General features: G+C 30.2%; 2 protein-coding genes across 2 annotated transcripts; both read right to left on the bottom strand.

The window, feature by feature from the left end:
* Positions 1–9,772: 9,772 nt before the first annotated feature.
* Positions 9,773–13,373, bottom strand: LOC124836000 (2-methylene-furan-3-one reductase-like). Its single transcript, XM_047311051.2, has 4 exons — positions 13,087–13,373; positions 10,789–11,112; positions 10,413–10,572; positions 9,773–10,315 (listed from the first exon to the last, which is right to left on the bottom strand). The coding sequence occupies exons 1-4, from the start codon at positions 13,294–13,296 to the stop codon at positions 10,050–10,052; spliced, it is 960 nt and encodes a 319-aa protein (XP_047167007.1). The 5' UTR covers positions 13,297–13,373; the 3' UTR covers positions 9,773–10,049.
* A 3,788-nt stretch (positions 13,374–17,161) lies between these two features.
* On the bottom strand, positions 17,162–20,487 carry LOC124835999 (CASP-like protein N24). The gene is made up of 3 exons (XM_047311050.2): positions 19,539–20,487; positions 19,314–19,449; positions 17,162–17,598 (listed from the first exon to the last, which is right to left on the bottom strand). The coding sequence occupies exons 1-3, from the start codon at positions 20,159–20,161 to the stop codon at positions 17,410–17,412; spliced, it is 948 nt and encodes a 315-aa protein (XP_047167006.2). The 5' UTR covers positions 20,162–20,487; the 3' UTR covers positions 17,162–17,409.
* Positions 20,488–21,370: the final 883 nt, after the last annotated feature.

Here is a 21,370-nt window from a genome sequence, read left to right as displayed (position 1 = left end):
CTTACCAACCCTAATCCTTGCACTTGACAAGCCTTGTTATTACCGAGCAGCACATTTCCATGCTTCTTTTGCTCCATACTCTCAAAGAATTCCTTCATTAGGCACATGTGATAGGTACAACCAGAATCCATGACCCAGCTCCTTTGAGAATCTTTAGATGAAGCCACCAGAACACCAACAGATTCATATCCCTCGGACGCCTTTGCCACATCCACAGTTTCCTGTGACCGAACGGCTTTGCCCTTCTCTGGACAGAACTTCTTGATATGTCCAATCTTTTGGCACTTGAAACATCTCACATGTTTCGTACCTTCTGGTTTTGGCTTGTTCCAATTTCCCCCTGCTTTTTTCCTTTGCCTTTCACTGCAACGAGCCTAGATGCCTCCACCTCGGTTGCCTTCGAATCTTGAAGTTTTTGGAACTCCTTGGTTCGAATTGAAGTCACAACCTCCTCTAAAGTAATCATTTGATCCTTACCATAGAGCAAGGCATCCCTAAAATGCTCGAAGGTTCTTGGAAGCGGATTCAGAAGAATAACAACATTATCTTCATCTTCCAACCTCACGTCAATATTCTCCAGATCATCAAAAATCTTGCTGAATTCTGCAAGTTGCTCCTCTATGGTTCTTGATTCTGTCATCTTGAATGACTAGAGTTGTTGCTTTAGACAACCTATGAGCCAGCGATTTTGTCATGTACAATTACTCCAACTTTGCCCATATTCCAGCCACAGTCTTCTCCTTCGCAACCTCGCTCAGCGCCTTATCACCAAGACAAAGTATGATTGCACTTCTTGCCCTATCAACCATTCTTTTCTTCTCTTCTTGCGTCAAAGTAGCACCCATGTTCAACTCCCCCTTCAATGCATCATCACAGCCCTGTTGTATCAAGATAGCCTCCATCTTGATCTTCCACAACCCGAAGTCATTTGATCCATTGAATTTCTCTACGTTGAACTTGGTTGCCATCATTTATGGAATTTCTTGATTCATAGCCCCACGGTAGGCGCCAATTGTTGGGTTCGCGTGAAACGGAGAATAGAAAACCCAAATACAAAGAAGAAAGAATAAGAGAGAAAGAGAAAGAGAGAAAAATGATCAGAATAATACTTCGAGATTGATTTATTTCAAAATGCAAAGACAGGTTACAATATATAGCCAATCCAAGCGATTGAAACAAACATAACAGAAAGACCGAGCGGTCATCGATAGTAGAGACCGAACATAGACCGAGTACAACAAAGACCAAACAGCACAGCCAAAGTCAGAACTAAAAGCATAGCACAGAATGGTCACAATGAGACCGAAAAGTCAAAACCAAAAAAACGAGTAATAGAATAGCCTAATCTACAAAATACAACATCACATCAATACATTAAAGACTAAAAATTGGATTATAAAAATTAGTGTATTATAATTTGTAATTGAGGATCTAATTTATTGTAGATCATAGTGAAGGGATATTGTAGCCATGTTTGTTTAATAGTTCTGCACTAATATAGCATAAGAAACTAAAAGTTGTAAACGAGAAAGTATGAGTAATCGAACTTAATAGAAAGGATTTAGCAACTAATTGAATCCCGTGACAAAAGTGCCATGACACTAGAGGTTTTCCAGAAAAAGGTATACCTAAATCCATATTCTCCTTGTTAGAAAATAACTTCACCCTCTTGGGGCCTAAAAGATGGAAATGCAATCCAATTATAACAATAAGTGAAAGAATATATTAGGGTGAAAGAATAGTTAATTATTTAAATACATACTCCATGAAAATTAATTAATGTGAGGCTCTCATAATAATTCATATATCAACCAATGTTTGGTCCTAAACAAAGTTTCACCGAACCAAATGCATCCTTTACCAAAAGGTATTTATAGCATATCTGTACCACTGGTTACATAAATGAAACCATTGTTTTAATATAATACAGGCAAAAGCAAAAAAGGTTTTAAGAATCCTCCTCTTTTGGACATTAAAATAATATAATTATACATTAAAATAATATAAAACAACCCTAAAATATGCTACTAAGACATAACAACATTACCTTAAGAAGTAAAAAAGGAAAGAAGGAAAGCAGAACAGAAAGGACGCTTACCTAAAGAATTAAGTTTTATATTCAATCTTGGTAACTAGTATATAAAATAAAACGTATATGATGAGCGATATAACTTAACGCTTAACTTAAGAAATAAAAACTTTAATACAAAATTTTGAAAACAGTTTTAATGTTTGTAGGAACTAAATACTTAAACTTTGAAAGATGTAACAGTATTCATCCATTTAAGAAAGTTAATTACAATAGTTTTACCCATTCAAAATTTCTAGGAGCAAGCGGTTTTAGTTTAAAAACTTAATTCACTGTCCCATTTGCAATCATGAATCATTTTTGTGATGTAACTAGATTCAAGTGTAGGCTTACACGCTTTGATAAGCTCGTCTCCCCCTTCAATCGCATCAATCAAGTACACAATCAGGAAACACAAGCTGCAAAAACAAGAATCTAAGATGAAGTTTCGTACCAATAATGTAAACTACAAGTATATCCATCTCACAAAATAACTAAAAAAAATAATAAGTCCTAAAAGAACAATTCATAAGCAAAAAATAAAAACACATGTCTGAATGAAATTAATGTGCAATTAAGTATAGCATAGAAAGTAATTTCTAAGTCGTCTTTCAAAAATTAAACTTTAGTTTTTTCGTAAAATCAAACACGGAGTGAGTGATTTGAACAAATTTATAAATGAAAATCAATTGAACAAATAATGCATATTAAACACATATTAGCATTAGTTCATTGTAATGCTTCGCATCTCATATTAACTCTAATTACTCACTCTTCACACTCCTAATTCATAATGTTGAATGCATTATATATTATGAATTCCCTTATTCTACTTCAATATATCTTTAATTAATTTTAAATGATTTAAATATAACATCAATTTAATTTCATAAACTGAGTTTATCATCGAGATTTATATAAAATGAAATCACGTGTGAGGCTAAACGAAGGTTATTTTCGAGTGAAGTAGAGATAAGATCAATGTTATGGCAACAAGGCTTTATCGTATTCGTAAGGCATCAAATTTGTTATAAAGCTTCTTTTGCTTGCCAAGGAGAGGTTGACTTTGATAACAAGGGAATGTCAGCCGAACCTTTTGACTAAGGACCCTAAAGTGGATTCGTCTCTTGTGTTGTTGGAACCTAAAGTGGATTCCGGACCACTGAAAGACTACGAATAGTTTTCCTGAATATTCCAATACCTTCTTTAATTTCCACTTTTCCTAGCTATCGTTAATTTGGATTACAAAGAGAAAATTGAAATATTCTCAACAAAAATATAAAGAAGTTCGTCATAAGTTGATGGTTCTAAATTACAGGGTCCTAATTAGAGGTATTAAAGGATTATGTTTAGAAGAAAACAAAATCCTAATTAGTAAAATCTAAACCAATGATTTTTTTATTGATCTAAATATGTTTAAATTTTTTAAAAGGGTTTAATTAAGTTTTGAATATTTGGTAAATTTGAATATTTTTAAATTCATTTTCTATTAAATTTTCTTGATCTATTAAGTACTTAAAATATTTAGATTTTTCAATTAAATCCTTATCATTTAATTTTTTTGCTGTTTATTTTTTTTCATCTTGTTTACTTGTGGTATATAAAGTTCAATTATAATTTAAAATTGATAAATAATTAACGTAAAAAATAACGTGGGACTTCCATTGCTCTAATTGAAAATATACTAGATAAAGAAATTTTCACACTTCCTAATGACTTCCACATCACTGTACATTAACTAAGAGATTGTAAAACATAAAAGTCGTTCATCATTTAACATTAACAACAAATCAATTTTATAATAATCATATAACTCTAAAATCTATTATAAATAGCAATAAATAAGCAAGATGGAAAGAGAGAATAATTACGAGGTGTTAGCAAAAAGAAGATGAACATCTTGCTTTAATAAAGAATTTTGATGATGATGATTCATGGAGAAATGTTGAAGATTTAATGAATGCTTGGATTCAAGAGATTCACTAAAGACTTAATAATTTAATTGTTCAAGTCTTGTAATTTGTGTATTTTATTTAAATTAGTAGATCAAATACTCAATAGATAGAATGAACTAATAGCTAACACTCAAGAAAAGTTTTATTTTTAATAAAATCCTCTATGATAATCGATTATCGTTAATGATAATTGATTGTCATAATTAATTTCATATTTTCATAAAAATCCGGAGGTAATCGATACTCACAATTAAGTTGACATTTATAGAAAAACCCCTATAATAATCGACTATCATTTATGATAATTGATTATCATAGGAAGAAAATAATTTTTGAAATAGTTTCTAGAATAATCGATTATCACTTATGATAATCAACTATCTATGTCAGTTATGAAAAGACTCTTCAGTATTCTAACCTAAATTTCAAATTAAGGGTTAAGGGTCTATATATAATTTCTCTAAACCTAATTTAAAAATGAACTTTTCATTTCAAAGGTTTAAGAGTTGTGTGATGGAGAAACTCTGTCTCTTTTTGAGAAGGAGCTTTGGAAAACCTAATGTGGGTAGAGCAAGAATTTTGACTAAGTGTGTCTTGTGATTGAGTATTATTTCTGTTGTTAGGAAAGTTGTTAATCCTTTGTGTCAAAGGAGGTGTTGCTCATCTTTTGCGTGTCAAAGGAGGTGTTGCTCATCCATTGTGTGTTGAAGGAGGTGTTTTCTATCCTTAAGTTTATTCTTTATGATTGTAAGTTCTTATTTATTTCTAGTTATTGGTGAATCTCTGTTTTAGAGAGATTAACAACTGGATGTAGGTTCTTTTAATCTAAATCAGTATAAAAATCACCTGCCTAAGTTTCTCTCTTGTATACTCTTTTATTTACTTGCTCTTATTTGAATTGATTTTTCTATTATGTGAAGTTAGTTTTTTAAAAGGGGAGTTCGTTTCACAAGAAGTTGGTTTTAATGAAAAACCAGTTCTTCCCCTTTTTGGTTATTGTCGAACACCGAACATTCTACAATGTATATTTCTAACAATTGGTATCATAGTTTGTTTTGATAGTTTTTCAAAAGTTTACGAAAATGATTGGATAACACCAAATTTATGCTAAGAGTGGTGCCTCCATCAACAAACCCCCACTTTTTAACAGTGAAAAGTATCATTTTTAGAGAGTTAGAATGCAAATGTTTTTGAAGTCTATTGACAAAGATGTTTGGGAAGCCGTTTTAAATAAACATTTTCACCCTACTATTATTGTTAATGACGTGAAAGAGTTAAGCCATACTTGTAGTGGACTGTTAAGGGAAACCAGAGAACTGAGTTTGATGTGAGAGCTCGCAATAGAATTTCCTCTACTTTGGACTCCTCACTATTACATTTGGACAATTATATCAATTTATAATACTTCACCTAAGGCAATCCAACGCATCATATCCCATTTAGTATTTCAAACAACTAACTAATCAAACATAACAATATATTTTACAACCAAAGGACCTAATCAATTTAAACATCCATTTCAAATTCTTAATTTTCTCTTGTCAAAATAACCAACACTTTATTATACAAAAACCACAAAGTGTTATAGTGCATAATTTTAAGTCAAACATCAAGCATTGGATGTAATTGTTTAATTAAAAAAAACATCAAACAACAATAATAGTATCCCAAAACAACATCAAACAATAATGTTTACTAGTATAAAACGTTGAAACAACCAGCAACAATACAAAAAACAACAATTATTTAAGTGCTACAATAGTAAGTAACAATGTTGAAAAGAATAATGATTTATGTATTGAATTCTTAAACAACAACAACTCAATAAAATCTAAACAACAACAACAAAAATAAAAATCTGGACAACAACAATATTTTAATCAACAAGTTGAGCATTTAGCATGTTTCTTTCTTTGTAAGTTTTTAATCTTTTTAAGGCTTATAGAGGGTTTGGTCAAAAACATTATCTTGAAACCTTTTTGCTTCTTGAGAGTTTAACTGAATATCCTTGGGTACAAATAGCTTACGCATTTAGCTTAACTCTCTTTCGACACTTTGACTTGTGGGTCATTTAGCATTGTCTCTAGAGGCTTTTATCCTACTTGTTTCCCTACGTGTTTTCCTAAGGCTTTTATCCTACTTATGGAAATCTTGTTTCTAGCATTTGTGTTTCTATCTATCCAATTTTTTGGGCTTAGGTATTTTCAGATTCTTATCTCATTTAATGTTATTTGATTAAACTTCAAAACATGAGACTGTTTGGACGTGTAGACGATTTTGTCGTAACACCACCCACTCTTGGTTTCCACTAGGTAATCCCAGTATCAACCTGATACACTACCTAGCTAAGTATTTAACCCAACTGAGTTAATCATCAAGTGTTTGAATTCCTTTGGAATGTGCAATCAATGAGATTGTTTACAAGTCTTAGACGATTACCCTCATAAAAAGGATGTGTTTACAATACAACTCAAACTAGCAGACATTGTAGGTCTTTCATTCCTCATACAAATGTAAGCTTTTGACTCTATATATAGCTCGGACTGTATTCTCAAACATGTTGTTCTCTCACGAGGGTGATTTTTGCTTAATGGTACTTGTGTGCCTATCCTTTAGATCTTCTCATCCGGTGATCTTCTATTTATAGGCTTCATGAGAAAATATCCATTAGATGATGCTTGTCTTTGATCTTCAAGTCATCCTAGCTTTTTTCATAGGAAGCAACCATAGGTTGAAGTCTACATGTTAGAGTGGGCATGCATTTTTAGTACTTTATCAAAATAGGTTGTATGAACTTTTTATGGTGACTTTTGATGGTGAGAACATTCCATGTGTCTTCTTTGTCTCTAACATCCACTTCTGACTTATATATGATAGAGTATGTGGATACTTGACATAGACAACTGCAAAGCGTAAAGTAGATATGCATGCAGGAAAATATGTCTTATCACTTTTGTTGTTTTAAAACATTATGCATTTAATGCTCTTTAATGTGTGTTCAGAACAACTATGTTCTTTTCAAAAAATTTATCGTTCAAACAAGATTTGATCGTTTAAGCATTTTTGAGAAGATACCAAGTAATTCATAAAGGTTTCATCATTGGATGTAGATATCAATTTGCACAAAGAAATCATTTAGCCTTTAGGAGGTGTTTACTAACCGCCCATCTTTTAGTGATCTCTGATAAGTTCAACAGTGTGTTTAGGACAATGTTTCTCAACACTTTTATTTTTGGAACATTTGTTTATAGGATTTAGCACATTTTTTGAAAACATCATTAACACATTATTTTGCAAGGCATAGTGAGAGTTTATTTAGCATTATTCAGCAATATATAGCAAGACTCTCTTATAACTTATTGACGTGTTTTGTAAGGATATTGTTTAATATAGTGCATCTACTAAGATATTAATGAGTTTATTAAATATTAAAATTTTTCTTTAAACATTAAAATCTTACAATGCTTTTTCATAAGATGCTTCTCATTCAACGATATTGTTTTTACAAAGATAATAATTTGTCAAATGCTCATTTCATTTATTGTTGTTCATTAAACCTCAAAACGTATGAGGATGCTAGACAATCCTATCTTGTCTTAGCAATCTTTTTCTCCTCTTATAGCACTGATTAATTTTGTGACAAGAACTTTTTGTATTACATCTCTTCTTAGGAGTGAAGTGTCATCCTTTAGACTTAAAGGTATATTCTTTCATTTTGTGCATATGTGCTTTAGACGATGTTGTAACACTTGTTTTATTTGACAGATTTTTGCACCTCTTACATGGCGAGATTCACTTAGACACTTTAATACACATTACTTTATGAGTTTGTATATGTATAGTGTCTTAACAAATCTATGTAGCTTTTCTTATTGATCAGACGCTTTTGCTCAAGGATATGTCATGTCATTTTAACTTATCTCTTTCGCTTTTTAATATTTATACGCTTTGTGTAACCTAAGATAAATCCTTTGATTTTCACTCTGATTTAGCTTTACGCTTAAATGATTCTAATTTGTCAATTATTTGGTGTTCAAACAGTTTTTCTTATGACTTCTCGAGAATTAAATTTTGTTCTTTCCGAGATATATCTATGTTTTTTTTTTCATTTTCTTAGACATTTGATTACCCAAGATTATGTTGTTTATTAAGCTTCAAAACTAGAGATGCATCCAATCTCTTCTCTAAACGATCTTGTCTCAACAGAAGAGATGTGTCTCTTCATCCAAAATGGGTAGTATAAGAGACTAGAATTTGAGTGTTGCTCTTTCCTCTTTCGAAAGGGTAGAAGGGGATGAATATCTCATGTGTAGGGTTCCAGTTCATGTTGAGTATAGTTCCGAAGGGAGCAACATTGAACTTTTGCTCATAGGCTTGTAAGGATGAAGGGAGATAGGTCTGAAGCTGTGGTGAAGGACAAATTGTATAATTCTGTTTTGGTAAATAGAAATGGTGCAGCGAAGTATGGAAGATGACATAAATTTATAAAGATGGTTGGTATTGACACGAGTTGCTTTTTATTGACATGTTGCATAGAGCTAATGGGTTGTTCATGTTTTTGTTTTAAGAGAAAGTATGGGTTGCTATTGTATTGTTCATTATAGTCTTAATATGTATTGATGTTGTTAGAATAAACTTAATGACTGTGATATAAATGTTGTATTGATATTTTGATGTTTATTCTGTTAGTTCACCTTTGCTTGCTTGTGTTTGTACACTGATTGTATAATTTGTGTCATTATACGAGAGTAGATGATGTTATAAATAATTAAGTAGATACTTAAAGCGATGAGGTTATTGAGTTAATGAAAATTTTATTTTCTTTTAGGATATTTTGAATATTATTGATATTTTTCTATTATGTTGAACGGGCTATTGTTTGTTTAGAGGTTGTAAATGTTTATTTCGAATTTTCGTTTAATAACGTTTAAAGAATTTGAGACTTTTATTATGGTTATTGGTATCAAATTGATGTCAGGTTGATTATTTTTATTTTTCGCAATAAAAACGATTTGATCGGTCCTGGATGTTGTTTATTACATTAGTCAATACTTTAAACCTTATATTTAAAACTATTTAACATGTGTAAGTTTTACTTTTTATCCGTTTATTTATGAAATTTAGATTCTTGTTAAAAATAAGCACACAGATATTTCGTTCTAGAATTGATTATTATATTCAACTTTATTATTTATCAGAAGGTTATTTTACTTTTATTGTAGTTTTCCATTTAAACCAAATTGATAACCTTAAATCGTTAGTCTAAAAAATATTCACAATTAGTATTTATTTTATAATTAAATAAAATTAACATGTTTATTTTCACGTAAAACAAATGTGTAATTAAAGTAGACATATAACTATCATCTCAGTTTATAACTTCCAAGATTTAACGATAGCCGTAAAATATATAAAACCTTGCTAATTTGACTCCAAATTTATTTGATCACCAAATGTGATTTTGCTACCAATATCTATTTGTTTCCAGAAACGTGTATGCAAACATATTGTTGCAAACGTTCTCTGAATCATCCAGAAAGAAACTTTCATAGGGAGCATCGATCAACAACGACACATTATTCACTAAAACTAAATATGCAATTTTCCTAAAAGTTCACCACAATTAGGCCTTCACTTATGAAGCCATCAATGTTTTAGCAAACATGAATATGTAAGAGAAAGTTTAGATGAAACTAGATTGTAATTAAAGTTTTTGTCTCCCTAAATTACTATAAAATGCAGCGTAAAGTAGAGCTAAATATTAAAAACCATTTGATTATTTCATTAGCCAAAACTGCAAACCACAATACGTACCCAAAAGGAAATTACAAGCCACACTATGTTGAAGGCTCAGTTGCATCCACGCCAATGCCTGTAAGACATAATTCTGCTTATTCTACAACACATGGTCTTCAAAGAAACAACGTAGCTTCAAGTTATGGAGAACATTATCACTGTTTCTCACAGTTATAACACAAACTTTGGATCGTAGAGAGCACCATAGATTTTAACAAAGAAGCTCATGTTCATGGAATGGGATAGATAACAACTTTTCCAGTTGCCCTGTTTGTTTCCAGATGGGCAAAGGCTTCAACAGCCTGAGAAAATGGAAAGGGGCTCTTGGGGTCAAGTATTGGCTTCAACTTACCACTCTCAAAATAGGGGTTTAGTTTCTCTAAAATACCCCCATCAGTACTGAGAATGAACAATATAGCTGGAGGAAACCCAGGTGGTACTATGGTCACAACTTTGCCTCCTTCTTTCAAGGCCTTGAATGCCAGTTCAGTTTGCCCTGTTTTGGAGTTCAGGCAAAAAAAGTTAGTGTTCCACAGGATACATGAATAACTTCATGGACTTCTTCTGATAAAAGAATGGGTTCAGAATCTGACCTACTGTATCATACACCACATCAAACTTTTCAGACAAGTCTTCAAAATTCTCTTTAGTATAATCAATTGGCAAGTCAGCCCCCAAATTGCTCAATAACTCCAATTTTCTGGTGCTAGCTGTGGCTGCTACCTTGGATGCTCCATATACATGCTTTGCAAGCTGTGTGAACAAGGCATTATTGATTACAATCACTTTCCAGGAAATATTGATATGGAAGTTTTGAGACCACAGGAAGACATAAAGAGTTGACAAAGGATCATTTATGAAAAATCACATTATACCCTTAAGAAATCTATGGATAAGAGAACAGAAAGGATAGATCTAAAAAGGCATATGGATTAATGAATGAATACATTGCAGGAGGTGTTACTCTACCTGAATAACATGGGTTCCAACTCCACCAGCACCTCCAAGCACAAGGATAGATTTACCTGCAGAGAACCCAGTTCGTTCGAGGCCTTCATAAGCTGTCTCAAGTGTTAAAGGAAGGCTAGCAGCCTCAAAAAAGCTCAGACTCTGTGGCTTGTGAGCCAATAGTCTCTCTTCTGCAGCAGTGTATTCTGCCAAAGAACCAATCACCTTCGGATATTCCAAAGCTTTCAAATTGATATCACCGTAGACTTCATCGCCAACCTTGAATTTCTTCACTTCACTTCCCACTTTGACCACCACTCCAGCAACATCAAATCCCGGAACAGTCTTCACATCAACCCCCCAGCGTAAAATAATAAATCAAATCAAATACGAAAGAAGAAATTAAGGATATAATTAGAAATTGAAAAATTCCTCACTTTTTTATGACCTTTAGCCATTTTTTTATTTTTAGTTATCCACTCAAATGTATGATTTAGTTATCCACTTTTTTAATACCTTAGCCACTTTTATTTTCCTATTAAATTTTAATATATTTTTATTTTTAAACTTTAAAAACAAATGAATATGATTTTTTTAATGAAATGATATTATTTTTTAAATATAAAAATATATTTCAAACTAATATTTAAGTTAAAATATCTCAAAATATTAAACTAAAATCTGTTTAATAAATTAAAAAAATTAATATTAAATTAAAAAAATTACGTTTATTTATTTTTAAAATTTAAAGATGAAAACATATCAAAATTTATATAAAAACAAATTTTATACGTTTACATTTAACTTTTTTAGAAAAGTATAACAAGTCACAATCAACCAAATGTATTAAAAATAGATAATACTTTTGACAATATTTTTTTGTATTTACGTATCATTATGTGTTGTATTATTCATTAAAAAATTAATGTGTATTAAAAAACTCTAAGTCTGTTTTTTTGCTGGGATTTGTCACTGCTCAAACGGACTTTTGGAAGCGTATAGAAATGCTTACCTAATTTCTTCATTCAGAATTATTTTTATTTGAGATAAATATTTTATAAAAAGGCATGCTTTTGCGTACCTTGTCTAAAAACATACATTTAAAACAAAAAATATTTCAAGTTGGTAAAACTAATTAGTTTTGAATCCACTCAACATCAATTCCAAATTGTAAATGAACGACAAACAAAATTTAATAATTGGTGAATTAGAATCTGGATCTGAGCAGTCAATTATGAGAGTTATATACACTATTTTCCTGGTGCATGGTGCCATCGCTTTAGTTTATGAAGAATATTATAGGTGACCCAATAACATATTAATGATAAAGAGATTAAACCTCACCGACATAAACTATTTATCTTATCTCAAGCCAACTTAGATTATTCTTTTTTCTTTTATACATGGTCACCGTAAAAGGTTAGTTATCAATAAAATGAGTAAATCATTTTGTATAACTACTAAGACAGGAAAAAACAACTTCCTTCTCTAATCAACAGATTCCAATTTGACCAAACCTATGTATTAATTATCTTATACATATAAGGTTTTTACTTTATAGATAAAAATTATTTTCAATATATATAAGTGGGTAATAGTCCCCTTTTAAATTGGAAATTATGTAAAAATGAGTTAAGCTCAATTCCTACTAAAATCTTCATATTACATTATTATTTTATAGAGTAAATAATCGGTTTCACCAAACCTATGTTTTAAGTGACTAAGTTCAATCAAAGATAAATTTTATTTTAAATATATAAGTGAATAATAATCCCTTTTTAAATTAGCAATTATGTAAAAATGTGTTAAGCTCAATTCCAAATAAAATCTCTATATTTCATTATGATTTCTTAAAAAGCAAATTATCAGTTGAATATAATAAGAATTAAACTATTTCATTTTTAGTATAATAAAAATAATAATTAAGTTGTAGTATAACAATTTGATTATCTTAATTTCATTTAAATTTTGTTAATACTTAAGGTAATTAAATAAATATTTGGCTTTTAATAATTACTACGCGTGTCGATTAAATGAACAATTAACGTTAAGTTAACGTCGAAGAAATCAATAAGAATACTAAATTATAAAATAAATAGTAAAAAGTGAAACACTGCAATGAAATATTAAGGTTAATTTTTCTTTTAACAATCAGATATAACAATTCCCAAAAGTCGAACATCTGTTCAATTTTCTTAAACATTAACGAAATTAAGACAAAGTTAACAAAAATTAAAATTATTATAATTTAAAGTGAGAAAAAGTTAGAAAAAAGCGAAGCATAACAGAAATTGGGGGTAATGAAATAATGTTACTTACGGGTAAAGGGGAATCGGAGTTCTTGAAATGACCTTCCATTCTCTTGTAATCAATGGGGTTAATGGAAGCAGCAGCGACCTTGATGAGGACCTGATCTTCCTTCACCGGAGGTAAAGCCACGCTGCTGTTAAACTTGAGAACTTCGCCGGATTTGCCATACTCCGAGTAAGTCCAAGCTTTCATGTGAGAAGGCACTGATGTTGCAGCCATTCTCCTTCTGCTGCTCGAACAACAATGAAGGAAAGTAGGAGTCAGATGCAGAGTGAATGCAAAGGGAAAGTGGTTTAAAGAATAAATATCAGCATTGTTGACTTATGGTGACCATACGATTAGAAATGCACGTTTAACCTCATTAGTCGTTGATTCGGAGCAATAATTCCTTATTACTGTACTTTTCATCCAAGGAACTAGTTTTTTTTATTATAAATTAACTCAATCAAATCATGCATAATTTTGTTCATTAGTTTATAATTTTGTTCATTAGTTTATTTCATTAGGAAATATAAGATATGTTTTATATTTTATTTAGATTAGATGATGAAAAATATCAAAGTGAGTGAAAAGGGAAAATAAATATAATAAATAATAAATTTATTTAAACAAAACAAATAACTAATTGAATGTATTTAATTACTTTTTATTAACCTTTTTGTTTTCTAATTTATCATTTTAATCATTTAAGCATAATCAACTATCTTTTCTTTCTCACTTAATGAATGACGAAAAAAATTAGTATCCTTCGTGGGCAAAATGGGTAAAGAATATTAACAAGATATGTTTAATGGCTTATCTGCTATTTGACTGAACGAATATAAATATTATGGTATCCAGTAGATACTTGGTACATATTAAAAATTAATTTTATTTGAATATTTTAAAAAAATATCAAATTATCAAAATAAAGTTATTAGTTAAAAAATTATTACCAATTGAATAATTACTTAAAACTTTCACTTTATATATTTAAATTGTTTACTTAAACATAAGAAATTAAAGTTATTTTTATAAAAAAAAAGTAATAGTTTAGAATGTATTTTAGTACAACTTATTTAAATTTATTTTCAAAAAAAAATTATTGACATTAATATTTTAATGTGTAATTTTATTTAAAATTAATATATATATATTTTGTAGTTATCCATTGAATATTCGCGAATGCTTTTTATATTTATGGGTTTTTTTTTCACACTTATCTGTAACAAGATGAATGTTTTAGATAAGGTAAATAACGGATAGATAATACCTATTTTTAACTCCACACAAATACTTTAGAGTTAATATTGTATTTTTTAAAAAATTTTCTTCTTTTTCTTTTTGCGTTTTTCTTTGTGTTTTCTTCTTTTTTTTCATTTCTTTCTTCAAACTTTTTGTGTTTTAAAATAAACAAGACGGAAGTAAAATTGCGATAAGCGAAAATATTTTGAGTTATTTTATTTAACTAACAACAAATCCTATTTTCAGTTGTTCAAAAACATTTGTCATTTGAATTTAACAATCAACTATTACCTAAATTTATGATTTTAAATAAAACACACTTAAATATAATACTTTAAAATAGATTATAATTCTATTATGTAAATTTGGCAATATGAAATGCATATGCATATCTAACATGGTTATTAAGAAATGATTTCACAATAACGAACATATAACACCAGGAAGAAAATTAATAAATTAATAGAAGGCGAAGAGGAGTTAACGTTGAAAGTAATATAAACTTTTACATTTTTGAAATATTTATTGAAAAAATTACATTGAATTTTCCTTTATAGAACCATGTGTTTCACCGTGATAATTAATCTTTTCATATTTCTTCGTTCACTTTTTTGGTCTTTAGATAATTTTACACACTCTTATTTTTATGTAATGTAGTAATTACTATGAAAATAGTATATTAACTTTAGAAATGGAGTTTAATAAAAGATTATATAAATGACTTTTAAAATTTATTACAATAATGCAATGATTAACCAAAAATGTAATAATTGGAAAATGTTTTCAAAATATATTTTCAGGATACTTGTAAAAGACAACTAACGAATGTATAAGAGTAATACACAAGAAAGTATAAAACGTAGAATTTTATATCGATTTCCCTTTATTATGCTACACCTAGTTCTTCAATGGTTTTATCAATCAAAATTTGATTACAAGCATTTTCATATGTCCATATTGGCTTACATCGAATATATACAAAGTGATAACAACAAGTATTTGTTTTTTAATAACAAACCACGTATAACAACAAACCATTATCTAAAAAGAAATATATATTTAAAAGATTATAAAGAAATTTTTTATGAGAGGATATAAACTATGAGCGTTACTTGTTGAGAGAACACACTTCTCAAATTGAAAGCTTTGTGTAACATCCAAAGTATTGATTATGGTTTGATAAAGACCCAATTTGCATTTTAGAAAATACTATATTTAGTGATGGAGAAAGTTTCACGAAAAATTTCACTAGACATTAATAAAATCAAGGTTATCTAGATATGAATATATATTTAAAGGAACTAAAGAGAAAAAAAATAGAGAAATTATGACAAAATACAACAAATTGACTTTAATAAGACTATAGTGTGAAATATGAGGCTTAAGTCACACGAAGAAAACCTAAGAAAACCTCAAGCCTTCACTTAAGGCTTAATTCATGAAGAATCATTCACTTAGAAGTAATCTCAGGACACTCCAACCTAAAAACACACAGCTTAAGTTATAGAGGAAACCAACCTTGGAAGGAAACCTCACACTTGAAGCCAAAGAGGCCACCATTGAAACCACACTATGAGAGTCTATAAAATTAGGATTTCACCTCTATTTTAAGATAGCTTTTTGGAAAACTTTTGAGAGACTCTTTTAGAGAGATTTAGAGAGAGAGACTTTAGAGGTCTTCCCACACACTTCCTTTGTATTTTAAAAAACATCCTTAAAGGACTAGGAGATGAAGTTTTTTTTCTTGTATTAACTTCTTTCCATCCATTATGAGGAGCTAAATCTCCTAGGTGTTGAAGTGAAATGTAAACCAGGTCAAACTCTTTTGTATTCAATACTATATTTATTAATGAAGGTTTGCTTTTGATCACACATTTATAAATTGATTTATGCCTGTTGTTGGATGAATTGATTATTCATCTTATTTCACTAGCTTGGGATTGAGTAAACACTAGTTTCAAGTTATATTCTAATCAATTCTCTTGTATGTTTTTAGATATTAAGAATAAATCTAAAGCTACAACTAGATATAGAGTCTCAATCTTAATGTAAGTAATCCATTCAAGCATCCATTAAAGAATCATACTAAAGTTTGATGATCATAGGTTGTAGGTATCAAGAATGAACCTAGAGTTACATAGAATTCCCAGAACTTAGTCATTTAAAGTATTTTTTGAATACTAATCCTTCTTAGCTAACCAAGTACCCCCTCTTCGTTAAGATATTATATTTGTATTTGGTTAAAATATTATATTTGTATTTTAGTGATCAAAGATCACGTGATTGCTCACTAATTCTTGGCAAGTACCCACTCTTGGTTAAGATATTATATTTGTATTTTAGTTATCAAAGATCACGTGATTGGGCACTAGATAGAGAAACTGATAATCTTTTGATGTATATAAAATTTTATCTAGTTGATTGAATACAAGGTTTATATTTTTGTTGGCTTGGAAAATTTAACAACATTTGTTATTGATTTAAAACGTTGCCTTTCAAGTAAAGCACCGTATATCTTTGATCTTATGTTTCATATCTTTAGTTTAAGAATTCATGGTATAATAACCTTTCTTTTCAAACATTTTAGATAATGTTATTCCTTTAATATTATTTCTATGATTTTTTTTTCTTGATTAGGTTGTCAAAGGTGGTTTGTTGTAAAATTCACTAGTAATAAAAGATCTTGTAGGGTTTAAAACTGTGTTGTGTATTTTATTTTCGTATTTTCTTGAAAAGTTATTCTAAAACTTAAAAATATAGTGAATTAATTTAATCAAAATATCACATGCTCACTTTTCTTACAGCACCCGTGGTGCCTGTTGCTAAAAGGTGAGAAAAACCACCAACCACCCAATTAAAGTAATCTAAATCAAACACCATCTTCACTAAAATTCCAAAGTGAGTATTCATATAGATGCCAGTTCCACAAGCTGATCTGCCTGTATCCATACAAACAAAATTATCACAAACAAAGAGAATTTTCCTTTCTGTACAAAGTGAGTCTCCTTGTCGAAAATATAGTAGGACAACTTCCATCCAAGAAAGGATAAAACTTAATCTAGCGGAGCAGATACAGTTTGCACACCTCACACACTGTATATGTATATATTATCTGAATCTTACAATGATAGAACCTGAGACAAGAGAGGCCAAGGCAAAGGCAACAAAAGCAACCAAAGACAAAGCCACAGATGCATTTGCCATGTAGGGGAACTTGTCCTCGCCCCAATTGGATATCCAGTCATAAGCTCTAGTGGCAGCCGATGATGATGATGACATAAGAAGGTATGTCAATATCTGCATTTGAAAACAAGAAGTTCAGAAACTGGTAAGGTTTAGAATCAAGGATTATAAGTTCAACTAGAGCGAGTCTAGAGTAGAAGTGAGCATTTAGCCTATAATCTTAGCCATCCTTTTGATAAACATTCATTCTAGAAAAGTGTCACAAAACAGGATCATAAATCAACACTCATTATGGTGAGGTTAATACTACCACCATCATTTATTTCTTGCTGGTGAAAAAACAAGAATGGATATGCAGTCCAGTCCATTTTTATAGCAGCCAGGTGATTTTTATTTGGTTATCTTTGAAACAAAATTTGGTATAAAGATAGTTGACCTATTGAAATAGTAGTATGTGTTTGGATTTCTGTTTTATTGACAACGCTTCTTCGTTTATGCATTGAAAAGTTCAATACTTCCGTTCAATACTATTCTAATGGATTTCCAAACACACTTATTGCGATAACCCCGCTTTCTTCTCAGCGTAACGTCCAATAAAAAAGCGAGAACACCAAACACGAAGAAACAGATTTCTGTTTACTAACTACTCACAATTAAACAGTAGAGCACTGATGTCAACGATCACACACTATAGGAAAAGAAATTAAATTACACCCTGCCATTCTACCAATCTTAAGTCAGACATTTTAGTTTCAGAAGTTTTAAAATTCTTCTGTAAGAAATAAATTACATGACGTTTTGTAATGTAGAGTTTACAAATTTTATGAAGCTCAAGAATTAAAATTTTAACTCTTACATACATGCATACATGCACACATACAAATATATGAATATATATATATATATATATATATATATATATATATATATATATATATATATATATATATATATATTAATGTTTACTATTGTTTGAAGTGAGCGTTTTAGTCTCAAATTGAGTTTCATTATTTAAACATTAAAAGTTTAACAGAATAGCTCAAATTTAGAGAAGTTTATTTTTGTTTTTTTTTAAATCTAGAATTGATCCTTTTACTCCTAGTAATTTGAAAAAAAAATGCTTCTTCTAGTCCTTTTCCCTTAATATCATTAAGGATTTTGCTTGTATGACTTACAATTATAAGTTGTTTGCATAACAACCTAATTCGATTTTGCATTCTTATCATCAGCCTACTTGGAAGTACTCATATTGATTTTTGAGTCGAGGATCTAAATCAAGTTTTTCTTTTTTCAAATTACAATAACTCAAAACAAATTGAAAGATTTAAAACAAACCCAACTCAACTTTGAAGGACTATTATTGAGCATTTATAAATACTCCAAAGTTTAAGGACATAACTTTTTTTTGTCCCATTTCACTGTTTTCAAAGAACAATTTACTACAGTAAAGTTAGGGATGGGCAAAAATAACTTAATTGCACTGCACGGTTAAAAGCATACGACAACACAAAACATGGAAAGAGAGCGAAAAGGTGGCCGAAAGGTGTTATACTTTTCGACATAAGATTTATCTCAAGATGGATTATTGGTTTTCACAGACCAATATTTCCAACTCCCAATCCCACTCAACAATACATTAGTCTTCGGTTGTGGTTTTTCAAATCATTCAATTATTATCATTATTCAGCACAAATCATGCCAGCCCCAATCAACATTACAAAATTCAGATTCAAAAAATTCAAAATCCAAGTGAGGCTTCTATCGATAGTGAACTAGTTAGTAGATAAAACACCCTTAATATCATAGATAACAGAGAGTAATGGCTTTACCTGATCCAGTGCGAAAGTGAAATAACCCCATAGCTGGTGATCCACCACGTGCTTTCCCGTAGCCAAGTACCGCCAGAGATCACAAATCTGCAGCCCAGAATGCATAAATCCAATCACATTCACTGACAAACTATACCTGCAAAATCACACACAAGATATTAAACCAACCCCTTAACTAATTATTACAAAAAAAACATTGCTAGATCGAACTTAGTAATATAATACCTGAATTCCTTGTACAAATAGAAAGAGTCGAGAGCCCAGCCGCGTTTCTTATCAGCGGCCAGCACGGAGAAAGATGCCAAGCAGAAAACAAAAGCGGTTATTCGAAGACCAAACAAGAGCTTGCTCCAGGTCGCGATTTTTTTCGTCTTTAGCAAACCGGACACATCTGGTCTCAGTCGTCGATTACCGGCGGCTCCGGTGGCTTGTTCGACGTCTTTTACGAAACCCTCCTCGGCACCGAGATCGACCTTGGTCACCACCGCGGGCTCCACTTGGAACCGGTGAGCCGTAACCACCGGCGGAGAGAGACGCTGGTCGGCGATCGAGAAGTGGCCGTCGGAAATCGACGAGTCCGATGACGATTCGGGTGGCGGATTTTGAGGCAGCGGAGAGGAGTGGCCATCGGAGATGGGCGAGTCGGTGAGAGAATGAAGTGGCGGCGAAGGGGATTTGTGGGTTCGGAGGGAAGGAGAACTGACAGTGATAGATGGTGAGGGTTCCGAAACAAAGTAGAATTGATTTTCTTGGTTTCTCTTTTGCTCTGGGTCCTCTTCTTCTTGTGTGTCCCCTGAAACCTTTTCGGTTGGTTCCGTTGCTTTTTCTTCAGAATTCTCTTTCTTCATTTCTTTTTCTGCTTTGGTACTCACTCATTTGTTGGGTTTAGAAAAGAAATTTCTAACCCTCGTTTGCTTTGGGTATTGTTTTCTCTTCAGTACATTGGTAGTGCTAATACCTCACCATGTTGATTATCTTCTCTAAGCACGATCACAACACAATTAGCCTTTAGTAAGGATAGTTTGTAACTTCAGAATTCAACAGAAGAAAAAGAACACAACAAAAGATTGGAAGGACTAGGCCAATACATAATGTGTAAATCAATTACATTGCAAGTATCTCTTTATAGTTCAAGCAACGTTGTCCCACGGGGTGAATTAATGATGTCTACTACCAAAATTGGTTACTGTTCTAGTTTTCCTCTCTAGAAATCTGAATAAAATGGACAGACACAATAATATAAATAATTACCTCCATTTGGCATACACTTATCCAATACATGTCTTTTTTCAATTTTAAAAATAAATAATAAATAATGAATAGGAAATGTTGTTTAAATTGTTTTCTTTTTTAGACGTTCTTCTTTTCCTTCTTCCCATTTTTTTTATTACAGGTTCACCTTAACTCTTTCTAAAATTAAGTCCTATTTTTGTTAGAACATTTAATAGTAGTTTTTTAAAAATCTCAACCCAAAACCTAAGGTAAAGTGGATTCAGTAGGATTAGAAAGGAACTACCCCAAATTAAATTAATTTATTTTAATATATTTTTAGTTTTATTTGCTTTTATGTGCTTTACGAGTTTAATAATTTCTAAATTTTGTATAAAATTTTACTAATATATTTTTAATTAAATTCAAATATATAAATATTACTTTTATCAAAAACTATTCAAAATAAATATATAATTTTATTATTTGAAAAGTTAAAAATATATATTAAATTTGTTTAAGTTTAAATAAAGTAATTTTTTACTAATATCCTTTCTCTTTCAATATAGATATATAAATGTTGGTGTTATAAAAAATTATTTAAAATTATTTTTTAATTATAATCATATCTTAAATATATAATTTTATTATTTTGAAAAGTTTAAAATATAAAATATGTTGAGTTTGTTTAAAGTTAAATATAAAATCACTTTTATTAATATCATTTTTCTTAAAATATAAATATATAAATATTTGATTTTATAAACAGTTATTTAAAATAATTTTTAATTATAATTATATTTTAAATACATAATTTTATTATTTTGAAAAATTAAAAATATAATATA

Source organism: Vigna umbellata, chromosome 5 (genome assembly GCF_029865625.1).
Source record: "Vigna umbellata cultivar VRB3 chromosome 5, Vumbellata_1.0, whole genome shotgun sequence".
NCBI lineage: Eukaryota > Viridiplantae > Streptophyta > Magnoliopsida > Fabales > Fabaceae > Vigna > Vigna umbellata.
The sequence above is the reverse complement of the archived record's forward strand: the minus strand, read 5'-3'. Positions and strand labels throughout refer to the sequence as shown.